We start from the raw sequence: 20,114 nt of genomic DNA, 5'->3' as shown, positions 1-20,114 counted from the left end.
GGATATGGGATCGGGACACCGGCTCTAACAAGCGGCCACCAAAGGGCCAGGCCCAGCTGCTAGTTATGAACAGCCCTCTCCAGGATGGCTTAATAACTGCCCCATGCCCTATGTCTCTAAAGGGAACTAAAAATCTTAAGCATGAATGTGATAGGACCTGTTCCCTCACCCCATGCACATGAATGCTCCTGTCAAACCCCGAAGGAAGTCTGAAGGATCTCTTAACCCAGGACTTGTATTGGGCTGAGTGAGTGGCCCTCTTTGGAGGCTGCCATCGTGTCCTCCGGAGGCACGGCCAGACCCCTATCTCCAGCCGCCTGCCCCACAATAGGCAGAAGTTGGCTTCAGCCCAGGAGTAGGAGGGTTAGAATCTCAGCTTTCGTTAGCGGGGGAAAAGCCCTCTCATCATAAGGGTCACAGAGAAACGCGTGAACGTGTGAGTAACGGATGCAGTGAGGTCCGAGAGCCTGCGTCCCGCCAGCCTGAAACAGGGCCTCTGAGAAGTGTGATGTGCCCTGTTCCTGTTACTCAGCTGCCCAAGTAATGAATCCTTGCACCTTAATGTTTTTACCTGCTTCACTCTAATAAATTTGTTAGTCTCTAAGGTGCCACAAGTACTCCTTTTCTTTTTGCGAATACAGACTAACACGGCTGCTACTCTGAAACCGAAAAAGGAGGGTCACAGTCACAGATCTGCCCTGAGTGCGGTTTCATTTTGATGCCATGAGCTGGTGGCATTTAGGAGATACCCTGATGCTTCCCCCACTTCGACCCTGGGAGCCACAAGGCCAGCGTGGAGATTGCGCATGAGCCTCACCAGAGGGGCAACACACCCTGAAGAGCTCAGGGGCATCCAAGCCTTGCCCCACGGAGCAGGAGAACAATCCTGGTTTGGTCAGAACGGTAAGTTGGGTCCAGGGGCTGTTTCTCCACTCTGCCTGTGGCCATTTGTGTCTGTCCATGCCCAGTGAGGGTGCTGCAAACACAGGGCCTTAGCAGGTGCTGAACTGGGTGCTGGGTGAGCTGGCCTGGCACATATAACTAGACTGAGGGTGGATGGGAGGAATGCTGGGATCTCCCACTGCACTGTGTGCAGGGTATCCTGGATAACCGGGGCGGATTGTGAATTTGTGACAGGAGCTGGGGGATAGGTTGTGGGCCCCTTGATCTGGGTAGCCAAGGGGAAAGAGGAAGGGAATGTGCCCCGTGGGCCTAGTCCAGAGGGCCTAGTCCAAAGGCCACAGGGATGGAGCATTGGGGACACACTCCACATCATGAAAAGAGAAAAGGAGTACTTGTGGCACCTTAGAGACTAACAAATTTATTAGAGCATAAGCTTTCGTGAGCTACAGCTCACTTCATCGGAATGCAAATGTGTTAGTCTCTAAGGTGCCACAAGTACTCCTTTTCTTTTTGCGAATACAGACTAACACGGCTGCTACTCTGAAACTCCACATCCTGGTGATCAGAGGAGACCCATGTCCACGCGTGGGGGGCGAGGGGAGGCTCCAGGGTCCCCGGAGCTTGGCTGGTCTGAGAGGAGATCACAGGCTGTGCTGGCTTTAGGGGCTGGCTGGGAGGCCGGAGGTAGCATGGCACTGGTGGGAAGGGGTTGCACCATGCTGCCGCTTGTGCCTGGGGGAGGGGGGTGCCGCCCGCCCTGTGCTGAGACGCGCGGAGTTGGGGGCGGGCCAGCAGCCGCCGCCGGCCCCTCTCCTCACCGGGGGCCATTACACCCCCCATGCGCTCCTCCCGCCGGCGTGTGGGCCGATGAGCCAGGAGGCGGAGCCTGGCGGCGGGTGGAGGGAGTCCTGGGCTGGGGGCGGGGCCCGCCCCCCCTTGCAGCCCACGCCCTGGGGCGGGCGGTACGGTGCGTGCGCTCCCGGCGGGGCGGGGAAGGGTGTCCCCGTCTCTCTCCGTGCGCCAGGGCGCGGCGCAGCCACTCGGTGCGCTCGGAGGCGGAGCAGGGGCCACCCAAGCCTTAGCAGCCGCCGCTTTCTCGACCGCCTGGAGACACAAAGGCTGCGGATCTCTCCCCGGAGCCGGGCGAGGCGAGTGGAGCAGCTCCGGCCCCCCCGCGTTCAGTCCCGCCAGGGCCCCCCTTGGAGAGCCATGTCCTGCCTGGATTACCTAGCTGCCGAGTGCCTGGTGTCCATCTCCAGCGGGGCTCTGATCCACCCCGCCGCCGCCGCCTCCAACCTCCCCAGCCCCGATCCCGCTAGCAGCGAGGACCGGGAGGTACGGGACACGCTCCGGGGCGCAGCTCAGGCGGCGGCCGGCTGCAGGGCGCGCCCCGGTTCGGCGCACTCGGAGAGCAGTAACTCGTCCTCGTCGGCCGGAGGGGGGGACCTGGAGAGCGGCTACACCACCCTGTCCGACGGGGGTGGCGGACCCCAGCGCGCCCCGCTGCCCGGCCACAGCCCCAGCCTCTCCTCCCCGGGCAAGCGGCACCGCTGTCACTTCCAGGGCTGCTGCAAAGTTTATGGCAAATCGTCCCACCTGAAGGCGCATCTGAGGACGCACACAGGTGAGACCGCTTCCCCGACTCTGCCCCCTCCTTGCGCGGGGCCCCCCCCATCCTGCCTTGGCCGCTCTCCGCCGCCTCCGCTTTCACGCTCCTCCCCCGGCCCCACTTTCCTCCCCCCTGCTCCTGCGCGCGTGTTCTCCCTCCTCCCCCACCCACGAGGGGCCCCGCCTTTACCCACCTCCCCTTGCTCTTCCTGCACCCCCTTTCCCTCCTGGGGTCCCGCCACCCCACTCCACCTCTCCAGTCCTTTCGCATCTCCCCAGTACCCCCCCACGCCCTCATGCCCATAGGTAGGAACCCCCCCCCCGTCGCTTTATCAGATGGTGGCTTTATCCTGCACCGATCTCCCTCCTTCGCCCCGGGGGCTGTGACCCCGCTTCCCGGCCAACCGCCCCCATGCCCTACCCCGGAGACCTCCCTGTGGCGGGTGGGCAGGGGGGAACCAGGGTGATGTCACTGCTTTTTGCTGGGGCGGGGTGGGGTGGGGTGGGGGGGGGCTGTTAAGCCATCTGAAGTTGTGTCCAGCCCCCGCCCCGCTGCGTGGAACGACGCTACTTAATTTCCATTGGCCTCAAATCCATCAGTTGCAGCCCCAAAGGGTCATGGGGCTTGCTGAGGAGCCCAGGCTGTTGCCCCTCCCCCCCCTTCTGTGGGAAGGGCGGGGCTTGGACTGCCGGGGAGGCGTGGCCCTGGCCTGTGACACGCTTCCCTTCCTTCTGTGCCGTGCCGTGCCGTGCCGTGCGGCTTTCTTTTTTGCGTGCGCGGTGGGGGACGGGTGCTGCAGTGTGCGCACACCGGGTCCTGCTGCCTGCTGCCCTGTGGGACCTCCTCCCCACGGCTCTCTTCCTTGCCCCTGGTTTCCGGGAGTAGCGCCCATCCCCGGTGACCTCTGGAGGTGCCTGAAGCCCTTCGGCTCTTGAGCGTGGCTTGTAGTGGGGGGCAGGGGGCCTGGCCTGCCCCCGAATCCAGGGGCTGGCGCTTCCTGCGCACGGAGGCTGTGGGGTGCAGCCAGCTCTGGGGGAGGCACAGGGCAGGTCACAGGAATCCGTAGGGCAGCTCTCCACTGGGCACAAGGTCGCCTGGTGCCCCTCTGCCTAAGGTGCTGGGTGGGGCTGGTGAGAGGCAGGAGGCAGAAATGGAAGTGAAGGGGGAGGGGGCAAAATCCCAGCACAGGGCAGAAGCTTCCTGGTTTCCTGCTTCTCTGTCTCGCCCTGATGCACTGGGGAGGCCGCTGCACCTGCATTGGTGCCAGGCGAGGAGGGCGGAGCATTGGCACTGAACAGAGCAGAGGAGATCAGGGAGCGAGTGTGATTAATTCTCCCCCCACCCTTTGTTGTTTCTGATTGGGCAGGGTGGCAGCGTGGGGGAGGAAAGATAAGAGGCCCTTATTAGTAAGCCTTGGTTCTAGCCAAAGGGCGAACAGGGCAGGGGCTGAATGAGCGTCTGGGATACTGTTCTTAAGGTTGGGTTCAGTGGGCCGTACCTGCCGATTCTTGGGGAGACTGAGGCCAGGTACTGGAGACCATCCCAGGGATGCGCTCTTCGTGCGCATGCCGCTTCTATCCTCAACGCTGTGTGCTTCCTCAAGTGAAATAAGCTGGCCTGGTAAAACTGCACTTTTTTTCGGCGATAACTGTGCCTATATGAGGGGCCCGCCGAGTCAGTCAGAGATCACACCCCTGACCGATGTAGGGATGCTGGCAGAAGTCTGTTGTGTCGATCTGGCCTGCCTGGCCCTGATCCCTGAGCTTGGCAGTCACTGGCCCCTTTTGCAGTGTTAAGCTCACACTTAATGTAAACTACGCTGAAATATATGGTAGGGAGTGGCTTATTGTTAGGATGATTGATACCAGCCCATTGTGGGTGTCTGGAGTCTTGCAATCCAGCGTTAGGAAGCGTCTGGATCCAGGACTTCTTTTTGGTCTTGGCAGGCGTCATTGGCAGAGTTCAGATCTGGATTGCTGCCAACCCAGAGGTTGTGAAAGTTTGGGGTTATACAGAGACTCAAAGCAATTGGGCCCAACTCTCCTGTCTCTCCCCAGTGAATTGGTGGGGTCACGTGGGTTTGTGGGAGGTTGGGAGTGGGCCTGCAGTGTCTCTGCCCAACCTCAGAAGGAGCAGAGGGTCTCATGGAGTCGGCAGCTTCTTCTCACAGTTGCTACCATAGTTATCAGTCAGCAAGACGCCTACGCGTGAAACCTGGTGTCCCAATGAGGATGCATTTAAAGCCATGGCTGGCTTCTTCACTCCAAGTCCTTTTAGGCACCATAATGATGATGGCACCAGTTGGGAGCAACTGCCTAGAAATATCTGCTGTCCGACATGACCCATGAGCCCTGCCTTGATCAGTGGTGTGTATAATCAGTCGTGTTGGTGGGGATGGGTGTGTTGGTTTGGCTTTGCTGAGAGCACATCGTTGTCCTTTGATTTCAGTGTGAAATCTGTTACCACGGAGGAGGGGGGCTGGACCTTGGGAGTGGCCTCTCCTGTCTACGTGGAGAGAGACCTGATCAACGGACCTCACCCTGACTGGGGTAGTTATACTGATGGTGTGCACCAGTGCAGAGCCCTACTGTAGAAGTGTGAATGCACTGACGTACGGTGTACTGCACGGGTTCTCCATCCTCTGGCTTCAGATAAGGCCACAACAGCAGTAAGTTTTGAGGGCTGACCATATGCTGGATTAATTTAGGCAGGGTAGTAGCTGGCTAATGGTAATGTGCATATGTAAAGGGGGCCCTCCTGGGGCGTAATACTCATCCCCAGTGTGATAAAGTCTCTCCCAAATTAGAGCCTGGAAGAGATATACAAGTGTGGCTTGAAAAATGCCCCAGCCCACAGTGAATAGGAAACTTGCCCTGTGGAGTCTGGAGTGGGGACATGTAGCCATTGGTCCATGCAGTATTCAAGAGCTGGACTATACAGTTTTTGCCCTGGTATAACTATAGGTATGTCTGCGCTATGGGGACTATACTGGCGTAGCTGTGCCAGCATAACCCGGTAGTGTAGACACAGCGGTACAGAACGAGGTTTTTCCGTCAGTGCAGAGACCCCATCTCTCCAAGTGACAGCAGCTTTCTTCCTTCACCTAGCTGTGTCTACTCTGGGAGATAGGGCTGTGTCACTCAAGGCTGTGGATTGCACACCTCGAGAGACGTAGCTATATCAAGCTAGATTTTAGGTGTAGAACAGGCCCCAAATTGGGGTCCCGTGGTGATAGGAGCTGTACAGACCCAAGGAGCAGACAGAAGAATGAGCAGTTTTACTAAAATTCCTCTGAAGCTCTTTGAAATCCCCATGGTGGGCAGGTTCTGCCTGGTTTTCCCGACTCCTTCCCTCATGTGTCCTCGGGGTGTGGCTTGCTCCCCTTGCACACATGCATGCACTCCCACTCCTTTTGCACGCTCACCGAATGACCAGAGCAATGTCAACATCCCCACTGCACCATTTCCACGCAGTGTGTGGGTTGCTCCAGGGTCTCTGCCCCAGATGCCTTCCACGATGTTTTTGGCCTAGCTAATCTGCCAGTTTCTTCTTCCTGTTGGGGTTGTAAAATGGGGGGAGAGGAGCAAGAAGTGTCCTTAGCTTGTCCTTCATCTCTCCTGTGTAGAGCCAGCGTCCCCGGGGCCTGCTCAGTGCTTGGCCCACTCTTGCTAAAATTGTAGCAATTAGGCACCCAACTGGTCTTTTACGACCCAAGGAAGCTGGTCACCTAGATCCTATGAGAGGGCTGGGGCAAGGGACCTTCCATCTCGAGGTGCTGACTGCTCGTGACTCTGGTTGAGGTCAATGGGCATTGTGGGTGATCTGGAAACTAGGCTTTGTACTGGGTACCCTTCCAGTCGAGCGCTTCGGGTTCCAGACCTGATCCAAAATGGCCTTGCCTGAAGTGCTTCCCGGATGCCTCCCACCACGTGTGTTGCTTTCCCTTTTGTGCTTAGGTGGGGCTGCTCCAGTTTCCCGCTGGGAGAGACGGCCCCCCGCCTCTGCTGGCCGGCTACGCCTCACAGGGTCCTGTGTCAGGGTGGACTGTGTGTGTCTCGCTTACCCCAAGCTGGCATCCCGGGGGGCTTTGCTCCCTGGCAGATTGGCTCTGGTGTGCCCGCAGAGAGGCAGCCGGACTCGGGCCCGTGGCATTGTGTGCTGGGCACTGAGCTGCGGGGTCTGCTGTCGCGTCGTTGGGGATAAAAGGCCCCATTGTGGTGCGATGGCTGGACTCGGGACGGTTTGAACTTGAAGAGGCGGCGTGGTTTGAAATAGAGGCACAAGGAGCTGGGGCGCTTTGGGGGGGGGGGTCGTTCAGGACGTCAGTGGAGCCTCCCCCCCCTCGGCCCTCTACAAAGGAGCAGCTAGAGCATGGCTGGGCTAGAGGGTTCTTGTAACCTGAGCCTCTGGTGGGAGGGAGGTGGGGAAAAGCCAGGTCCCCTGGGGGCGGTGAGGGGCTGGAGCCAGGCTGCTGGCGAAACAACCGAGGAAGCCCCAGGAGAGAAACCCGATTTCCTCAGTGGCTCCATCCTCCCTTTCCAAGGAAAGGGGCTGCTGGGGGAGTGAGTTCGGCCTTTGCAGAGGGCTGGACCCAGGGGGCGAACGGCGAGGGATGGGGCAGTCCGGGCGCAGAGCCGCGGTGGCAGGAGGGAGTGGAGGAGGGGATGGCTGAGGCCCGTACGTGGATCAATGTCGGAGCCAACCATTTGCTAAGGCCTCTCCTCCGGTAGCACCCTAGTGAGTGGGAGATGCCCGGAGACTGGCGAGAACCTACAGAACAGCCGTCCCCAGTGTGGAGGGGGACAGAGACCGTCCAGCGGGAAGTCCTTCCATTTGGTCCCTGGACACCACGGTGTCTCCAGAGTCCCAGTCCACTAGGCCACCCTGCCCCCTGTTTTGAACACCTTGTTTCTCTCTCGGGGTCTCCACCGCTGCACCCCCTCTCCCCAGAAGCACAGCGTGGTTGGGTGACTCACTGAAGCTCGTGCTGTCAGTCTGTGGCAGAGCTGGGAATCGAACGGCGATGTTCTCGCTCCCAGCCCCCTGCCTTGTTGACTGTAGGTCCTGCAGGTAAACAAAGCTGCACGGGAGCTGCCTGGGATTTTCAAAGCACCCTCCCATTCTCAACCCCCCCTCTGCCCCCCCCCTCCGACCTTCAGGGCGATGTGGATGCCTGACTCCTGCAGCTCCTGTGCATGCCCCGGCTGCAGCAGGGGGGCAGCTGGTGCTTCCGTGGCCGGGGGTGGGGGGGGGCGTGTTGGAAGCGCATGGCAATTGGTATGTGCTTGCCTGGAAGTGGCACGATTGGTACTGAGCACGGAGGGTGCCCGATGCAGCGTCCGAGGGGTGCGGAACCTGGGGTCTAAACTGCTTGATGCCGTCCCCTTTAAACATCTGCTGTTAGGAAACCACACCATCCGCTGTTAGGTGAGATTATATCTGCTCTAGGCTGAACTGCGGGGGCTGGAGCTGCCTTGAGATGCCTGGGTTGGGCTCTGACAGAACTCCTCCCCCCCCTGCCTTTGGACCATCCTGTGGGCCCAGTCCCGGACTCCCTGGTTCTGGAGCAGGGCTTGAACCGCTGAATGAAAGCACAGGGCGTGGAGGAGGGGGCAGCCTCCATGCTCCGGGAGGGCTGGCTATGCTGCAGAGCCGGAAGATCCCGTGCCGACGGAGCCGCTGTCCTCGTCTCACCCCGCTGCTGCGACTGAACTGGCTCAGTGCTGGCAGCACAGATGGTGCGTGAGATTCCCTGGCTGCACGGGGCGTCAGGAGCCCATGTGCCTGTCTCTTCTGGAGCACTGCTTGCGGGAGAGGGAGTTGCCTGCATGTGGCGTTAACCCATGGAGTTTCCAAAGCAGCTCCTGGCACTGCCCCCTGCCCCTGCCCACAAATCCCCTGCAGGAATTAACCGTGCGTCTGTGAACCCAGAACCAGGGCTGGGATCTCTGTCATTGGCTCCCACCCCCGGAGCAGCGACCCGGAGCCAGGGTCCTGTCCTCGCTGCCCTTCCTGTACTGTATTCTTGCCCCTCCAGTGTTTGGGCCTCCCCTCTCCACCCCTTCTAGAGAGGATCAGCCTGAGCTGTTATGTCTGGCCTGGGGCTCGGTCCTTTGGTGCGTTGGGTGAGGCTTTTTGTTCCTGGCTTTAATGTTTGTTTTTGCTCCAAGACAAAAGGGTTTCCCAGCACCTGCACCCTGCTGGGCTGGCAGGATGAGTCATGGGACAGTCCCCACCGCTGCCTGTCAGCCTCTCGGCAGCCCCTGAGAGCTGCAGGGGGAGGAAGGGGCGGGCAATTACTCCTAGCGGGGAGGGTTGCATGGAATTAGTCAGGTGGGCTTGGTCTCACGCCCTCTGAAGTTCAAAAAGGTTAGGGCCTCCTCTCGGCCCCTCACCTGGGCCCCCTGGCATTGAACGACTCCTTGGCCGAAGCCAACGGGAAACCAAAGTGTTTAGCTTGGCAAGCCGTGGGCAGCTTCGCTCACGTGGCAGCAGAGGCAGGCCGGGCGTGCGCTCGGGGCTGCGAGCCACGACTCAAGATGCCTTGGTCCCATTAGCTGCTCTGCAGCCAGTGTCCCCTGTGACCTTGTGCGGGTGACCTCTGTGCCAGCTCCCCACCCCCCGGCTAAGTGTCAGTGGCATTTGCCCACCTGGGTGCAGTTCAGTGTCCGTTCAGTGCCTTGCAGTGACAAGAAAGCACTGTGGGTATGCTCTGTACGGGCTGGATGCGCTGGGAGGGGCCGTGGGCTTTATGCGGGTAGGGATGGTGAAATGAACAGGGATCAGAGCAGATCTTCCCGGATTTAGCCCCTTGCATGGGATGCTGGTTCTAAAAACTGTCCAGGCCCAGCGCCGCCGGGGAGCACCCCTGCAAGGAGACCAGCCCACCCTGCTCTCTGTTGGCGGCTAGCCTAGCCTGTATCCCCTCCGAGCCACAGCCGGCTGGCAAAACAGCTGTAGCTGCTTTCCCCCACCGCTTGCTGTCCCCTGGCTTCCCCCTCTGTGCAGACAGCAGGCACAGCGTGGGAGGCAGGGAAGGGGCGGGAGGTTACGCCTGACCTGAGGAGCTTTTGACACTTATGCGGAGTGATGCGGCTCTCCGGCCTCTTGCATGACACAAGCTGTTCTCCAGGGCAGGGGGGGGCTGGGCTGCAAATCCTGGGGTCTGAAGTGTGCGCTCCCATCCCCCGCTCTTGCCTCCTGCCCTGAGCGTCTGGCTCGCTCCAGCTCGAGGCAGGACAACCGAAGCAGTGGATGCGTTTCGAGCAGGTGCCAGCTGGGGTCTGACGGTAGGCGTAAGTGGGCATGGATCGGCAGCGGGCATTTCTCTTCATGTGCTGGGGAGGGGCGGCAGGGCTCGGCCTCCCTAACAAAGGGCTTGCAGCTAGCGCTGGAGTGGCAGGGATCAGGGGCAGGATCTGAACTCAAAGGGATGCTGACCAGTGTCTTAGGGCTGGTTTGCATGGAAAACTTGCATTGGCGTAGCTACGTCTCTCTGGGTGTGACAAATCCCCCCTGGGAGACGGGCATAGGCAGCGCTGGGGAGATGGAAGAATTCTGCTGGCCCTGCTACTGCCTCTCGGGGAGGGGGGGTTAACCACAGGGACAGGAGAACCCTTCCCATTGCTGTCGCGTGTGTCTCTGCTGTCACGGTGTAAGAGTAAGCATACCATTGATTCGCGCTGCGTGCTGTAGTCTTGGTGGGCACGGAGCCGCCGAACGCCTTTCCCGTTGAGTTACCAGGGTTTTCAGAGCACGTCCCAGCTTTTCAAAACACTGAGGAAGTAGTGGTATCCCTGTTTCGCAGATGGGGAAACTGAGGCACAGGGGGGCTGTGACTTGCCCTGGGTGACGCTGAGAGTTGGTGGTAAAGCCAGGAATTCTTACAGCCCCTCGCCATCCAGCTGCTGCCCTGCGTCCCTCTTGTTTGTGCAGAATCTGAGCTGAGTAGAAGTATTTTAATGAAGAGGGCAAAGGAGGTGGGCCTTGAGAAGTGCAACGTGAAAGTGGTCAGTGGCTCGTGTAGGGATGCGAGCCTGGGAATACAGACAAGCAAACCAGATTTTCAAGACATTCATTATTAATAGTCTGTAGTGGTGTTACTAATACAAAACTCAGGCAGCAATAACAAACCACAGATTGCATTACAGGCGGGGCAGGGCCCTTCTCTTTCTGTGGTGGGGGCCGACTGCACGGGGGCCTCGCTAGGGTGACCGTATTTCCCAAAGTGAAAACAGGACACTGTGCGAGGCCGGCCCAAGTCATCCTCGCCGCCCCCCTCCTCCCCGCCCCGCCTGTGTGGGACCAGCCCGACTTGCCTGGTGTTGCCACTGTCCCCGCCCCCCAAACGTTCCTCCGTGCCCCTGTAGCAGGGCGGGCTCCACTCCTTTGGGCAAAACTGAGCATTGGTCCAGCTGATGATCAGTTGGTCCGAGCAAACGGGACCAGTCCCCAGTTTTGCCAAAAAAGTCGGGACACCTGGGATGGGGCTTAAAAAGGGGGGACTGTCCCAGCCAAACCGGAATGTGGGGTCGCCCTGATCGGTGCCGCCAGGTGCTACTGTAACACTAATAAACATGCCTGTTAAATTCAGGTCAGTGATGGCCAATGATCTGTTAGACCTCCTAGGCCCAGCTGCTACAACATGTGCTTAGCATGACACTGAGAAGCCCTACTGAAGACAACAGGAGCCTGGTTAAGCCTGCCAGGAGCGGTTTGCAGAGTTGGGGGCTACAGGAATAAGCAAAGACTTTTGATTTCATTTTACCTTGAAATGGTCCCCTGAGCATCCCACGCTCTTCTGCCAAGCTTGGGTTGTGACTCACGCTGGGGCTGGGAAAAAGCTCTGGAAATTGGAGCCGCTTCTGACTCCTTTACCCACCCAGCTTCTTTGCCCTGGGCTTACGCAAGTCAGGAGAAGCTATTTGTAACACCAGTGACGGGGGCTGCATTTTCCTGTTGAAAACCACTGTGTGAGATCGTGCCAACTGGTGATTGTGCAATCAGGGGAAAGCCTCTCGTACGTGGGATTCACAGAGCAGGGTGATACGGTTTAAATGTTTCATAGTCGTGTCGCTTACCAGGGGCAAAGCTGAGAGTGGGGGAGGCTGGTCGCCCCAAATCTATGCTGACTTTAAAATCTTGACACTTTGCCACCTCATCATTCGACCACTGACAGATGGGTGAAGTATCTTCTTTTTGGCCCGTGGAACTCCTTGCTACAAGGGATCACTGGGGTCAAGAGTTTTGCAAGATTAAAAAAAATCACCCAGAGTTCAACAGTGCGGTTTAAAGATACAAGAGTTTTGGCAGGGAGATAAACCCAACTCAGGGCATGAATTGGCCTCTAGCCATAGGGGTCAGGAGCCAGCTTTGCTGGGGGCAGATTACCCCATCACTGCTGAGTTTCTTGCTCCTCTTGCTGAAGCAGCTGGTGCTAGCCACTGTTTGAGACAGGAGACTGGTCTAGAAGGGCCACTGGTCTGATCCAGTCTGGCAATTCCTCTGCAGTCCACCTGTGTCATATGTGGGGGGGGGGGGAACATTTAAGGAGGTTTAACTTGGCCCTAGTTTCTGCCTCTGCACCTGTAGATGCAGGTGCTTCAGTAACTGTCCAGCTGCACAGTGGTAACCCGCTGATACATGGCCTGGAGGGGTCAGTCAAGATCAGACCTGAAACAGCCATGGGTCCAGTGATATTCCCCTCTTGGGACCAGTCTGCTGGGGGTGAGGGGCTGGGTGGGTTAAACCGGAAGAAAGGACGCTAAGTGGCAGATTGTGTTGTAATTTCGCTCACTACTGATCCAGTGACGATCCTGTCACACTTGTGATTGCAAGAACCTTCTGTAACCCGGAACGGAGCCTAGTGAGATTAAGCCCCGGGGTTCTCTCGGCGTCTCGTTGCAAGTGGCTCTCGGCTTTGTCAACCCAACTGCCCCTTGCACAGGGCCCCAGGAGCGCACGGCCCTTGTGTCTCTGGTACTGATGCTCCTGGACCCCTTGATCTCAGTGGGGTGTCGGCTCTCTTCGAAATACCTTCAGTCCGGACAAGTTTGCGAGTCCAGGCATGGTCTGCAGCTGACCGGCTGGGGGCGCCCTAGTAAGAGGCAGCAGTCACTGCGGGTGGAGAGAGATTGATGAACTGGGGGCTAGGCTGGAAGCCCTGTACCGAGCATCTAATTAGTCTCTGGGGAGGCCGGAGCCGGCTGCATCTTAATCTGAGGTTTTAATTTTGCCTTCATCCTCTCTGGGTTTTTTTTTTTTTTTTTTTTAAATTCTTGCTCAGGTCAGTTGCTTTGTGTCAGGATTAGGCAGATGGGGGTGGATTAGAACCAGCAAACAATCCCCAGAGGTTGGGTGGGCTTGAAACCCTTGGCTGAGTCTGTCTGCTGGGCACTTCTGGTTCGCGGGCCTGGCGTAGTCCTAGCTGTCCTCTCGGCTCGCCGGAGTGGGCTGCCCGTGGGTGGAGGGGGGCGCGTGCCATTTGTGTTTCCAGGGCTGTCTGTCCGGGGCAAGTGGGCATTGGGCCGGTCCCAGCACAGCGCCCCCTAGCGTCTCTCTATCACACAAGCCCTGCACCAGTGTCAGAGCCCAGAGCCGGGGAGGTGGGTCTGTTGCAGGAGAACTGAACTGCCCCTTCCTGGAGAGAAAGGAGACGCCCCCCTCTCCCCCTGATAGCCTGACCGGACCTGGTTTGCCAGAGGATGGCTGTCGCGCCTGATGCTATTCCCGTATTTCTCCCTGCACCCAGCTCTGCTGCTGCCCCTCAGTCCTGCCCCGCAGCCCCCGTTGCTGTTCCAGTTCAGTGCCTCCCGGTGTCCCCAGTTCTGCTGCAGGGCGGTTCGGGGACGGGGAGCAGAGCGAGGTGCGCGCACGCTCACGGTCCCCTGGTAACGCAAGACATGAGACGCTGATGGCAGCTGTCCGGGATCTGCACTCTGACTCTGCGGGGGGGAAAATACTCACGTGGCAGAAGTATCCTCAAACCCACGGAAATGTGGTGTGTGTCACCGTCCTTAATTAGAACAGGAGAACTTGTGGGACTTTAGAGACTAACAAATTTATTTGAGCATAAGCTTTCGTGAGCTACAGCCCACTTCATCAGATGTATTCAGTGGAAAATACAATGGGGAGATTCATATACATAGAGAACATGAAACAATGGGTGTTACCATACACACTGTAACGAGAGTGATCACTTAAGGTGACCTATTACTAGCAGGGGGGCGGGGGCGGGGACCTTTTGTAGTGATAATCAAGGTGGATTATTTCCAGCAGTTGACAATAACATCTGAGGAACAGTGGGGGGTGGGGGGGAATAAATATGGGGAAATAGTTTTACTTTGTGTATTGACCCATCCACTCCCAGTCTCTATTCAAGCCTAAATTAATTGTATCCAGTTTGCAAATTAATTCCTATTCAGCAGTCTGTTCTTGGAGTCTGTTTCTGAAGTTCTTTTGTTGAAGAATTGTAACTTTTAGGTCTGTAATCGAGAGACCAGAGAGACTTAATTAGCGTGCTGCCGCCTAGCTGGGACATGGGAGATTGTTTTGAAGGGGTAGGAGCTGAAATGAATGATTAACTTTCCCTTTCTCTTTGCCTCGTTCTCCAAGCGGCATTGCTCTGAGCCCTTCCCCAGGTCAGTCCAGGGACTCGGAGCTCACACATGAGAGCTACATGAGATCATGTCACTGGCCTGCCAAGCCAGCTGCCCCGGGCTAGAGCAAATGCCCAGAACTTGGAGCCTGCAACTCACAATGCACCTGGGTTGTTTGTCCAACACTGTTATTGGACCGCTGTGTATAACACTGCCCTCCACTGGGTGGAATTGAAACTGCTCAGCTGTGTGTCGTAGCCCCTATAGGGTGAATGGCTAGTGGAGATTCTCCTGAAGTGTTAAGAGCCTATGCTGTTGGAGCAGGAGGACTGGGGGAGGCCAAAGGGGTCGGGGTGGGGGGGCACAGGGACCATCTGGGGGAGCCCAAAGGGGTGGGTTAGTGGTGGGGTGGGGGATATGGGAATTATGTGGGGGAGTCCAAAGGGGCCAGGGTGGGCATGGGGACTGTCTGGGGGTCTAAAGGGGTCAGGGCATGGGGGCATCCCCCATGGACTCCTGGCTGTGTCTCACCCTCTTCCCTCCCTTCTCCATAGGTGAGAGGCCGTTCCCGTGCACCTGGCCTGACTGCTCCAAGAAGTTTGCGCGCTCGGACGAGCTGGCCCGGCACTACCGCACCCACACCGGGGAGAAGAAGTTTGCCTGCCCACTCTGCGAGAAACGCTTCATGCGCAGTGACCACCTCACCAAGCATGCCCGCCGCCACCCCGCCTTCCACCCCTCCATGGTCAAGCGGCAGGGCTGCCCCAGCGTTTCCCCTAGCAACTCAGCGCCTGGCAGCCTGGCGGGGAGCCCCGTTGCCAGCCCTGCCCCCAGCCCGGCCAAGTTCCTGTAGGGGCTGGCGCTGCTCCGAGCAGGGAGCAAGTGTCACGGACCCCAAAAGGTGCTGCCTGGCCCAGGCCAGCCCGGGAAGCAGCTGAGAGGGCCCGGGGCCAAGGCTGCCCTTGGATCTGTCGGGGAGCGAACCATCCACTCCTCCCTGCTGGGGTCTTGCTCATGGGGGCCCTTCCTCTCCATGTTCCAGGTGTCTTCGAGCAGCAGCCTCTCCCCACCTGGCTTCGTGGTGACGTCCAGCATCCCCCAGCCCCGGCCTGCGTGGCACAACGGTCGGGCGTCCAGTCCGACGGGCTGCGCTGCGCCCCCGGGGGTGGGTGTCCACGACCTCACCCCAGCTGCCGCCAGCCCCTCCCCAGGACAGACTCCTGCATGGTGGTGGGACGTGGTGCCTCTCCGGGAACCCCTGGCTACCACCGTGCCAGATTCTACCGGCTTGACTTGTTACGCCCCGGGGGCTGTTACACTCTGGAGATGCTGAGGGGCAAATCAGGGCCCTTGCCTCCTCTCTGCAGTGACACTTCCCCAGCAGGGGGCACCCGCGGGATGATTCCAGTTTACACCTTGGGGGGGGCCCCTTGACAAAGGCAGCTTAAACCAGGCCAGTTCCGCCTCCCGTCTCCAGAGACCGTGACCGCTTCACTCTTGGGACAGAAGGCTGCTCAGGGAGGAGACGGCCGGTGGCTGAAGTCCCCTGCGTCTCCCACTTCCCCTCCCCTCCCCTTCTGGAAACCAGGACCTGCTCCCCTGAAATTCTCCCCCCTGCCTCCGCGGGAAGCCCAACATATCCATCTATCTATAGATGGATATCCTCCTCCCCCTCCCTCCCCCAGAGGGGAATTCTGAATATTTATTTATACGGACTGATGCCCCCCCAGTTGCAACCCTCTGAGGCCTTTGCAAGCCATGGGTATTTGGCCAGTGGACACAGACTGAGTGACTGGCACTGGGGGGTCAAGTACCTTTCGAGTGACACTCAGTCCAGCCCTTGCTGTGGGGTGGGGCTGGGCTTTTTAGGCAGGAATCTATTTATGGCCAGAATTGGTTTTTATAGCTGTGGAATCAGGGGGAGGGGCTACAGGAGGGGAGTGTGACAGGCGCGCCAGCCAGCCTCTTTGAAGGGGGTGCGGGTTGAGAATTTGTCTATGCAGCATATTGCTGCTGGATCCCGGCTGTGTGCAGCTGTTTTAAGGGAAGCTTGGGCCCTGCATTTAGATTCTTGGTGATTTGGGGGGTGCCACAGATTTTTCCGTGCTCCACCGGAGACCTGAAAACTTGCAATTTAATTTTTTACTAGAGAGTGCTCAGCACTTTAAAGACACAGGGAGCCCCTTTGAGATGAGTCAGGTGGGGCTCCCAAAAAATCAGTCATCACTGCTGGAAATATAGGGCCAAGTGCCTTAAGTCCATCGAGAGCAGGCCTGTCCCAGAACTGCACTAGGCCAAGTACATTGATCAGAGTGGACTAGGTTATTGGCGCAACAGCGGTTACATAGCAGCCTTTCTCAGCCAAGTGGGACTCTCCATTTGACCCTGCTGCAAGTAGCTGCACTGAAGTCACTAAGGGTGTGTCTACACTCAACCTGCTGCAGCTGCGCTGGTGGAACGCTTGGTGTAGACCCCACCTAGGCCGAGGGGAGGGGTTCTGTTGTTGGCAATCCACCTTCCCAAGAGGCGGTAGCTAGGTCGACGGATGAATTCTTCCATTGCCCTAGTGCTGTCTGCACCAGGGGTTTGGTCGGCTTAACTGCGCCGCTCAGGCGTGGATTTTTTCACACCCAGCAAAGGCGTAGCTATGCTGGTGTAAGTTCCCAGTATAGACCCAGCCCTGAGGTAGATTGGGGCTGCAGGGTGGGGTGACTTAATGCCCCTGGTTGAGTCAGCTACAAGGATTGAACTTGGGACCTCTGGCTCTAAAACCAGTGAGTTTGTCACCTGAGCTAAGCGCCCAGCTCCATTCGTTCTGTCGCCGTAGCGGACTCTGGGGTCTGATCACTAGAGGGGGACAAGGAGCTGCCCCGCATGGGTGATGCTGATTGTATAGACACGGGTGTTCTGCCTGCACTGGGAATTGGCCAGGCTGGAAGCTCATGTGCTGCTGGCCAGAAGGTTGAACATCAGCTATCCTCACGAAGCCTGCAGCCTTCCAGGGCTTCAGCTTGAGCCCAGGCCGATTGGCCTTGATGGAGCGAGTTTGTTGGGTCACGGGCAGTTCCCGGGGTCCCACTGCCTGGGTAACAATGCCATCGGCGTAGCTGGCATGGCTCTCCCCTCCTGCGTTGGACCAAGGAGGGAACTGGCCCTACCAATGCCCACACCGCACCTGTTCTGGGCATAGGCTGCTCCGCACCCACGCCTCTCAAGCATTACAATCCAGGCAGGCTTTAGATCAAGAAGCAAACCCCCTCCCCCCAGTGCTTTCCCTGGGCTCTATGGAGAGAATCTCGCCCCTGGGAACGTTTCAGAGACGTGTCTGGGATGGGTCTGCCAGAAGTTCCTCAAGCTTGGCACAGCTGGGAGTCTGGCTCCTTTGCCCTGTCTCCATATTCCGCGTGGCCCCTGGGTTCCAGCTCTGCAGGACCAATCGCTGGTGGCGTTGGACTGTCTCAAATGGCCCAGGTCGTTGGACTGTCTCGAAGGAGCCAGCAGCTTGCTGGGATTGGGGCCCGATCTTGCAGCGGCCAGGATCCCGGCGCCAGAGCTCGAAGACTGTGTGGAGCTCCTCTGGCTGGACCTTGTCTCTGGCCTCCTGAACTGGAGCTGCCGGGAAGAGATGCCAGCCCAGCTGGAGGACCCCGGTTCTGGGAGCAGCGGCTGCCTCTTGGGGCGGCTCACCAAAGGCCACCTTTAGACTACACTGAAACGTACTGCATTAGCCAGCATGTCCCTTCTCACGTCAGTGTTGTGCAGTGGGACTTGGCATCCTTTCCTGCCCGCGCCCATCAGGCCGGGCTTTGCAGCTCACAAATTGACTGGCCTTTTGGGAGCTGCCTGTCTCTCTCTCTCTCCTGCTTTCGGCTGGTGCTCCAGGGGAGATCTGTTTCCAGCAAGAACTGTTGAAGGAGCCCAGTGTTTCCCACCAGCTGTCTCATGCAAGGGTGTCACTGGGTGACTATTCTCTGGGGCGGTCCCAGGGCCCCTGTGATGGGGGTAGGACGGGGTGTGGGGGGAAGTGGCTTATGAGTGGGTGGAGGAGGAGAGGAGTGGAGGGCAGTTAATGGACCAGTGAGGAGAGGGCAAAAGCAGGTGATCTAGAAACAAACTTTCAGGAAGGGCTCCATGGCTGGGGCATGAAGTGGTTAGTGGCCTGAGCTAGTGTGGGTGAGGCTGGCATGTCCCCTCCCAAGATAAGCCTGGCACTGGGTGCAGGGCTGTCACTGGCTCTTTCCTCTGCAGCAGCCAGCGGTGTCCCCAGTTTGTAGCCCTGACCTGGAGCAATTCTGACCCAGCCCGCCTTAGCCATCCTGCACCAGTGCATGCTAGGTTCCCCGATGCTCCTGTCCTGTAGTGCTTGGCATCATTGCTGGAGTGGGGAACGGGACTCGGGGTAGGGGACCCTTGTAGGCTGGGCAGGTTTTGCTTAGTGTTGACGGCACCTGCCCACCTAGGAAGCATCGCTGAAGCCTGCGGGCTGCCCTGGGTCCCTGCTGGCCTATACTCAGCCAGTGACCTGCATGGCCTCAGTTTCCCCACCGCGGTGAGGGGTGGCCATAGCCCTGAGCAGGGCCACTTGGCCCCCACCGAAGCTAGATCAGGAAGGGCCCTACTGGGCAGCGGGTGTGTGGTCCCTTCAAAGGATAGGGACTGGCAGAACGCCGTGTTCTGGGGGTGAGGGGGGTCCAGCTGGTGGGGGGAGGGGCTACACTGCCTCCACCAGCCGAAATTCCCCTGTGTGTGTGGGGAGAGTCTCTGTGGGGACTCGCCAGCTGGTTATTAAAGGCCGTTTGTGCAGCACGAAGCTGCCTTGGCAGCCTGGAGATGCCAGCCCTCCCCTCCCCCTCTCCAGCTCCAAAGGGGTCCTCCCCCAGCCTCCATGCACTTATTTCCTCCTTATTTATTACTGATTTCTCCCTTTTCCCCCAAGCAGTTGAACTGGAATGGGTCCTTCTCCTCCCTGGCCCCGATGAACGGCTCCTGCTTTGGAGGCAAACACGTTTCTGACTGGTTTGTCCCCCCGGGTGCGGGGTGGGGGGTGGAGAGGCTGCACTGGGACATCTCTAGTAACACGGCTTCACGCCACCTCTCTTAGCTGGCGAACCCAGCCCGCTGGGTGCTCTGCCCTAGCAGTGGAGCAGCTTCTCTGGCGCTCGCCAGTGTTCGTTTTTATAAGCCCTTTAAGAATACAATGCAGACGCTGCCATAGATTGCCACAGGCGGCGCTGTGTTTGCCCCTCTGGTAATGTAGGTTCTCTATATTCTGCCCTCCGCCCCTGGCATTTCCTTTGGGGGTGAGGGGCTGGTTGGTTTTCAGTGTCTTTATTAATCCGGTCCCTTTATCCCTGAAGGTTCAAAGATTCAGTATCGGGGTGGGGAAAGGGGCAAACTCCATTGTCACAGGGGCATAATCTCCTTGCAGCTGCTGTTCCTGGGAGCATCCCTCGCTAGAGGCCCGCCCCTGCGGTCCTTACTCATGCAAAGCTCCCATTAAGGTCTCGGCCCTAGATCTTCCCCCCCGCTATTTCTCTTCCTATGCAGTTGGATTCTGATCTTGGTTACATGGGGAGTAAATCTAGAATGCCCCTGGTTCCAGTGGAGTCACTCTGGATTTACAGGGGTGTCGGGGATCCTTATCCTGGGGGTTCTGCTCTCTTCTCTTACTGCTAAATGGAAAGGGGGGATGAGTCCCAATTAAACTGGAGGGTGGTTCCCATATGGAAAAGACCGAGTCCCTTCACCTAGTGTAACCAAGATCCATCTCAACCAAGAGCAATCAAAAGATGCAGATTTATATCTGGGCTCCCCAGATTCCATGCAAAGTGGGTATTTTTCTGGCTTGTGATTTTTAATAAGCGTGGTGAGATGGTTTCTTTTCTTACAAGAGGGAATAACTTTATTCTGTGTGTGTGTGATATTTTTACAGAGTCTCTTCTCTATCGGAGCTGGAGTTATATAAATAGATCTCTATACAGTAAAATCAAATGCTGCTGCTTTTT

At 58.1% G+C, this 20,114-nt stretch overlaps 1 protein-coding gene and 1 long non-coding RNA gene across 2 annotated transcripts; one reads left to right on the top strand and one right to left on the bottom strand.

Moving 5' to 3' along the window:
- Positions 1 to 329: 329 nt before the first annotated feature.
- LOC122457461 lies at positions 330 to 18,839 on the bottom strand. Its single transcript, XR_006276984.1, has 3 exons — positions 18,566 to 18,839; positions 17,259 to 17,263; positions 330 to 342 (listed from the first exon to the last, which is right to left on the bottom strand). It is a non-coding gene; the product is annotated as an uncharacterized LOC122457461 (long non-coding RNA).
- On the top strand, positions 1,884 to 16,522 carry KLF16 (Kruppel like factor 16). The gene is made up of 2 exons (XM_038384154.2): positions 1,884 to 2,527; positions 14,664 to 16,522. Exons 1-2 carry the CDS (start codon positions 2,113 to 2,115, stop codon positions 14,960 to 14,962), a joined length of 714 nt encoding a protein of 237 aa, XP_038240082.1. The 5' UTR covers positions 1,884 to 2,112; the 3' UTR covers positions 14,963 to 16,522.
- Positions 18,840 to 20,114: the final 1,275 nt, after the last annotated feature.

Source organism: Dermochelys coriacea, chromosome 25 (assembly GCF_009764565.3).
Source record: "Dermochelys coriacea isolate rDerCor1 chromosome 25, rDerCor1.pri.v4, whole genome shotgun sequence".
Taxonomy (NCBI): Eukaryota; Metazoa; Chordata; order Testudines; family Dermochelyidae; genus Dermochelys; species Dermochelys coriacea.
The sequence above is the reverse complement of the archived record's forward strand: the minus strand, read 5'-3'. Positions and strand labels throughout refer to the sequence as shown.